The sequence below is a fragment of the Arachis ipaensis genome, chromosome B04 (genome assembly GCF_000816755.2).
Source record: "Arachis ipaensis cultivar K30076 chromosome B04, Araip1.1, whole genome shotgun sequence".
Lineage (NCBI taxonomy): Eukaryota > Viridiplantae > Streptophyta > Magnoliopsida > Fabales > Fabaceae > Arachis > Arachis ipaensis.
The window spans coordinates 34,722,740-34,729,903 of NC_029788.2; the positions used below are offsets into that span (position 1 = coordinate 34,722,740).

At 36.3% G+C, this 7,164-nt stretch overlaps 1 protein-coding gene across 1 annotated transcript in view; it reads left to right on the forward strand.

Annotated features, from left to right (window-relative positions):
• Positions 1 to 4,419, forward strand: part of LOC107639235 (FK506-binding protein 2) — a 5,267-nt gene extending 848 nt beyond the window's left edge. The window contains exons 3-6 of the mRNA XM_016342712.2: positions 637 to 705; positions 1,649 to 1,739; positions 2,860 to 2,964; positions 4,114 to 4,419. Coding sequence (XP_016198198.1) covers positions 637 to 705; positions 1,649 to 1,739; positions 2,860 to 2,964; positions 4,114 to 4,196 — 348 coding nt within the window. The 3' untranslated portion in view covers positions 4,197 to 4,419. The remainder of the gene's footprint in view (positions 1 to 636; positions 706 to 1,648; positions 1,740 to 2,859; positions 2,965 to 4,113) is intronic.

Genomic DNA, 7,164 nt, shown 5'->3' on the forward strand with positions numbered 1-7,164 from the left:
GTTTCGAATAATTTTTGTTGTAGGAGAATGAAATTTCTCGTTGTCTTTGATTCGTTAGAAGCAGATCAGACCTTTAAATTTCAACCACATGTAATTTCAATTCTTGTGTGGGAGATTGAATGTGCATTAGTGGTATACATGGTGAGCTCTCCAAAATAAGGGGAAGAAGGATGAAACCACTTTTATTGTGGTTAAATTTCTCCTTATTTTTGGGTTAAATTCCGTAACTTAGAGCTTGAGAAATTTCAGAAGATTCATCTAGGTTTCACTTAGGGAGTGTGTGGTTCGTGGAATGTTTTCGAATTTCTGGGAACCTTACATTGAAAAAAATTCTTAGATAAGATTTCTAGTGTAAATAAATTTCCAAGAATATAAAAGCATTTTGCAAACCGCATGGTCATTGAGCATGGTGTCCTCGAGGTTGGAAAGGCACTTAAACAAGAAAGAATGAAGAGTTCATGTGTATTTTACTTACACTTCTGCCATTTATTCATCTTGATAAATGATTGCCTTTGATATTGAATTCTATATTACTGCTTTTTTTCCTCAACAAGCAGTATGAAAGATATCTTGATTTTGTACTGGCTCCATCCGTGATACTTTATTTGAGCTTACTAATCATTCTATCGTCCCCCTTTGCAGCACAAGCCAGCGTCATGTGATGTCCAAGCACACAAAGGAGATAGAGTCAAAGTACATTATCGGGTATGGAAATCTCACTAGTTCATTATGTTTCTTCTATGATTACATGCATAACAACTAACCGGGTCTTAAAGTGTGTTTATTTATTTTTATTATTTTATTTCATTTCGAATATCCATTTATATGACTTTTTCTTTTGCCATTCTGTTTGAAAACAAGAAAAATAATTAAAACAATTTTGTAATTAAAAATGAAACTTAACTTTAGTTATTTCTTTGTGATGATCAATGGTGTTTAATATTGATAGGCACCAGCCTATTATTATTGAAACTTGACAGTGTGGAAATGCATGTCAGGATAAATCAAATGGTCCCCGCTACATGTAACTAACTTCCCAGCATTTCAATTGTGTGTGGGAAACCAGATTGTGCAAATCATGTTAGCAGAGGGTATATAATGTGTGTGGGAATGAGATTTTTCCATTTAGGGCAAGAAATGGAATAGGTTTTTGGGAGTCTGAACTGATATTGCTCAGGAACCTTCCTTTTCAATTTCATGTTAGCTTTGTAGTCATTCTTCTTCCTGAAATGATCCTCACGGGTTCATCTCGATGATGCATTCAGTTTCTTCTATTTTCCCATGTCCATTTTTTTGTTTCTATTAGACATCTTCACCTATCTCTATATTTGGATAGTAACACGCCATAACCTATTAAAATAGCTATGGAAATAAATATAAAATATTTACTTATATCAAAGGTATATCTGGGAGTTATCTTACATACATTGTGGTATCATGATGCTCTGATGTCCTTGCTTGTGCACATCTTAAGTTACTTTTATTTGTTGAGACCATGTAGTTCAAGGTACAAAGTACATGACTTAAGCAATTGCTGTTTTTTATATCTTCTTTTTTTGTGCATGCAATTAGGAGTTGGAATTCACTTAATTTTTCAGATTTTTTTATATATCTTGTTGTATCATATAATACGTATGCGTAAGTGCAGGGGAAACTCACTGATGGAACAGTTTTTGATTCTAGCTTTGAAAGGGATAATCCAATTGAATTTGAGCTTGGTACTGGTCAAGTGATCAAAGGTTTGTTGTGCATAAACAAAATTAGCTTTACGATTTTTCTTGTGTTCCTTTCAGTAAATGCAATAATTAACTACAGAATATAATAATATATTCAATTATGAACCATGACTCTGCTAAAAATCCTATCAAATTGCTGTTATATACAATTACTATCTTGCTTTTTTTTCTCTATTACTAAAATGAAAAGTATGAGCTGAAAATTCATATAAATGAAATGGAGGCAACACTTTCAGCATGAAATCAAGAGCATGTGTTATGTGTATCAGATCAACAAAAGTAGTAGATTTTAACATGTATGAAATACTATTTGTTAACTGGAGTCAGAAAGTAAAGTACATTGATGAATCACAAGAATACAAGATAGAGAGGATTTTAAGAGACAAATGTCAAATACCCCACTTTATACCCAATTACTTCTATTTACACTACTCAGTGAAACCACATTCTAAAAAGAGGATCCTAATTCTAAGACTAATTTGAGATTACAGTATTAGATATAGTTAAATATAAATAGGGAATGTCATAATTTGGCTTTGCTAAACTATTGAGGATCTAAAGCACGTTTCTCCTATAGAAAAAGATCGGGAGGTGAGGGGATACTCATTGCTCTTGAATTGAATTAGTAGGAAGAAGTCAGTCGAAAATATATATTTGTTTTGGTTTTTGTAAATTTGGAAAATATACACAAAAGCCAGTTGTGTTAATTGTAGAATTTCCAGTTCTTACTACATTCTATGTTTACTCGTCCTTCACTTGTGTCCAGCTAGAACTGGAAGACTTTCCCTATTAGACATGTTGACGGATTGGAAAGCTCCGCTTCACCAATCCTTTTGTATTCTGTAGGATTTCCTTTCTTTTCTTGTATCTATCCTCACACCTGTCTTAATGAAATTCTTTTGTGCGTGTATATATATATATATATCAGCTCTTTCTGGTGTCCTACGCCAAAAATCACAGAGGAAAAGGAATTGCATGATTGCATCTGATAATTGTGTCTTTTTGCGACATTAGGCCTTCAACCGTTTCATGCATGTTTCTTTAGAATTTATATGATGATTTATGGTTGATTGAAAGGTTTCATTCAAGATTAATGATTTCATTATTGCTCTCATCTTTATAGGTTGGGATCAAGGATTATTGGGAATGTGCCTGGGTGAGAAGCGGAAATTAAAAATACCTGCTAGTCTTGGTTATGGAGAGCAAGGTTCTCCGCCAACCATCCCAGGTAATTTGCACTTTTCACTATTGCTCATCAACCAAATCATTGTTCTAGATGGTGTAATTAATATTTCTCAATAAACAGTAGGTAATTTTAAAAGAATAAAAAAATGTATGCATGTGTGTGTGTGTGAGACCAGCTGTGTTTATGAGTAAAATACAAACCGCTCCTAAGAGATACCTATAATACTCTCCCCTTAACTCTATTTTTGAAACGTGCACACCGCTTGATATTTCTAGAAAGATACACTCCACTCCCTTATAAAAATAAGCTACTCGTTAATCTATTTTACGACTTTTCAACAAAATATCCTTTATTAAGCTATATGTACCTTTTTGTTAAAATAAATTCATTATACCTTGAGATATGATTTGACTCTTTCATTTTGGTTTAAGCATGCATTGGATTTGCATACTTTCAATTTGTAATTTCAGTAAAATACCAACAAAATATCCTTTATTAATAGCTCCATGTACTTTTTTGTGAAAATAAATTCATTATACTGTGAGATACGATTTTACTCTTTCGTTTCCGTTTAAGCATGCATTGTATTTGCATACTTTCAATTTGTAATTTCAGTGAACTAAAATACCAGAACATAAATTAAGATTCGATTTTACATGCATTCTGATTCTGGTATTTGTTTTTTCACCTCTTTTCTATTGTATCTATCATATTCATAAAATTATTTTAATTATCATAACTTAATTTTCCACAGTTTTTATCTTTATTTTTTTATTTTGGGAGAAGCCAATTGATTCATTACTTCAGAGTGGGGAGTTAGTTATTTCGGTGAAAAATCATTTATTTTTGCAGAATAGAGGGATTATATAAGCGTAGTGTAAAATTTGTGGATCGCTTTATTATTATAAATAAGAGCCTGATCCTTGATGTAGACTCATACATGATTTATTTGTTTATGTATTTGCCAGAGATATTATAGTTTTAACTATAATATTTGAGCACAAGTTAGGTAATTTCATTTTTGTTTTTTGTTTCTATCATGCTGTTTACATCAAATTAGAAGCATTACATTATGCATCAATTTTGGAAACTTGGGAAACGCATTCGTGTTGTGTCTTGCATGTTGCTAACTTAACTATGCTTAAAGTAGTTATTACTAATATGCGTTGATATATGACCCTACACTTACAGGTGGAGCAACTCTTATATTTGACACTGAGCTTGTGGGGGTGAATGGAAAAACTTTGGGTGGAGCAGAAGAGTCCGAGCTCTAGATTGTATGAGCAGTTTGACCTAGCTTGTATACACATTAGATCCACCTCTCGTCTAGTCAGAAACGAGCTGTTTTGCAAAAGCTGAATTTTCATGTCAGCTTGTTTTCATTCCTGAATTCTGAACGATGTTTTCTTTAGTCTTAAGCATTTAATCGGAAGGTAACTTAGAATATTTAGCTGTTGTAACTGATTATTTAAAGTTTACATAAAGTTTTTTTGATAACTAATTCAACCCGCAGCACTTATTAGGAAATGTGACACGAAGATATCAAGAAAATGCCATTACGGACAAGAGAGAAAATAACCAATTTTTTGCAAATAAGTGAAAGAAACTTGAAATAACAGAATTTAGGTGCAACTAATTAAAAGAGGGACCGTTCCACGGCGATGAAATTATCTTTCGGTATCTTGAAGATTGTCAACTATATTTAGGTTAGTTTGTAATAGGGCCTTAATTGTAGATGTTTTAGGAGGATGATGACTAGCTTAATGACGCAGCTAACTAATTAGACAAATTAACAGGATGACATTCTAATTTGGTGGCATTAACAGGATGACATTCTAATTTGGTGGTTGGTGCCGATGGAAGGAGCCATATGCCTTGAAGGTCTTTGTTCCGGTAGAAAAAGGAGGTCAGGGATTTGATGAATAAATCTCCAAAATGGTCCTCCAGATTGGGCCCGTGCACCAATGTTGCCCTTCAATTTCTAAATGCACCCTCCAATTTGAGCTCCGTGTGAAATCCTAGTCTTTCCACCCAATTCCGGCATGAGTCAGCAGCCGGAATGCTGAGCTGGCGGTTCCACCTCCACGTAGGCTTCATCATCCTCCACCATCACCATCGTTCCTCCTCTTCTCCCAACAGAGCCACTGCCCTTCCCTCTTCTTCCAATCCTCCTACCCCTTTCTCCCTTCCTCAAGCATTGTAGCCATTTCCTTCTCTTAGTTCACCAGCCTTCAGATCACTACCTCAGAACCATCGCCGCAACCTTTTCTCTTTTCTTCTTCCTCTCTTCTTTTCTCTTCTCCTCTGTCCATTGGAGGGGGTGGATGAATCAGAACGGTTTCTTGGAGAATATTTCCATACACTTTCAGCAACAATCAGAATCCAACAAACTAAATTAACCTATCATAACCACGTAAAATCAATTAAAACAGAAAATCAAACTAAACTAAGCCTAAAACTGGTGAAAATTAAAACTAAATTCTAAATAAACCTAAACTAATAAGGGAAGTTAAGGTGGTCAGACAGGGAAAGAAGGCAAACCGAAACGTGAGGAAGGAGAGGAGGGTTAGTCATCGTGGGTGATGGAAATGACAAGGAAAAGAAGAATTGGGGAGGACACCGGCAGAGTAGTGGTTGCAGCGGCTATTGCGGTAGCAGTAGTTCGGTGATGAGGAACAAAGATGAAGGTACCCGGCTCTTTAGCTGAGAAGAGGAAATGGGGGAGGAAGATGTGGCGGCGCTGGGTAAAGGCCGGAGGTGATGGTGGTGGCGATGGAGATGCTGGAAGCTGCGATAGGGCTAGGGTTCGGTGCGTGGAAGAAGGTGATGAAGATGGCAGATTGGCGGTGACAGTAAGCTCGGGCTCGACGGAGGTGATTCACCAAGAAGAAAGCTCGATGTCTCTGGACCTGATGGGGAAGGAGAGGATAGATGGAGGAGGTTGGACGCGGTGGTCACAGATGGTGGAGGCTATGGTGGCTCGCGGTGGTGGTTCAACCTTAGGCCAATGGGCAGAGGAAAAGAGAAAAGAAGAGAGGAAGAAGAAAAGAGAAAGGGTTGCGGTGGTGGTTCTGAAGTAGTAATCTGAAGGTTGGTGACCGAGAGAAGGAAAGGGCTACAATGCTTGAGGAAGGGAGAAAGGGAAAGGAGGATTGGAAGAAGAGAGAAGGGTAGTGGTTTCATTGGAACCGCCAGCTCAGCGCTCCGGCTGCTGAGTCATGCTGGAATTGGGTGGAAGGACCAGAATTTCGCACGGAGCTCAAATTGGAGGGTGCATTTAGAGCATTTAAAAACTGAGGAGTAACATTGGTGCACGGGCCCAATCTGAGAGACAATTTTAAGGATTTACTCGGGATTTGATATGTTTAATTTAATACATTCGGACTTACGAGTCTACTCAACTACCCCCTTTTATATTTCATCTGAGCTAAACATAGGCCTTTAATAGTAAATATGTTAGAAATGGTATATGAACAGTTAGTCTTGATAGAAGTCGAGGATCAGACTAATTATTCTTCATTACATTGTATTTAATTGAAGTTTATGCTATTAGGAATCCTTAGTTGAATAACTCGAAAAAAAAAAGGAGTGAAACTTTCAACCGCCGCCGCCACTTGACCCATTCACCCTTCTCCCATCCTCCAAAACCCATCTTCCCCTTCTCCGCCGCCACAACCATTGCCTCCGTTGTCGTTCCCATATGAAGAAGAAAGCCATTGTCCAAACTGTGAAACAGCAATTCGAGAATTGCTACCTCCTTGCCGGCATCAACTACAACTCACCGTTAAGCAATTTCAGGAAGACTTGTTTTGATAATTGATTTATGCCCAATCTTATTTTGATAATTGTTTTATGCCCAATCTTACTCTATGCGTAATCATTCTGATAGAAATCACTTTATCGGAAGGCTTGCAGTATAAAACTCTTTTTGATTTGTTAGAAATCATTCATGTGTTAGTTTAAGGTGCTATGGAGGATTTGATGAAATGGTTAGGGCACTATATAAGATCGATGAAATGGTTTCGAATGGAGGACAGGCACTAATTTGTCCATCTGAATATATGTGGTGCCATGTGTATAAGTTAACGTCCAGTTCAACATTTTTCTGTCATTGACTAATGGAAAAGACGAAAAAAATAGACCGGAGACTATTGTTTAACAGTGATGAATGTTGGGAATGAAATTGTATATTAAAATTTTTTAGAAATTAAAATGTTCACTTTTTTATTTTTTAAATCCTCA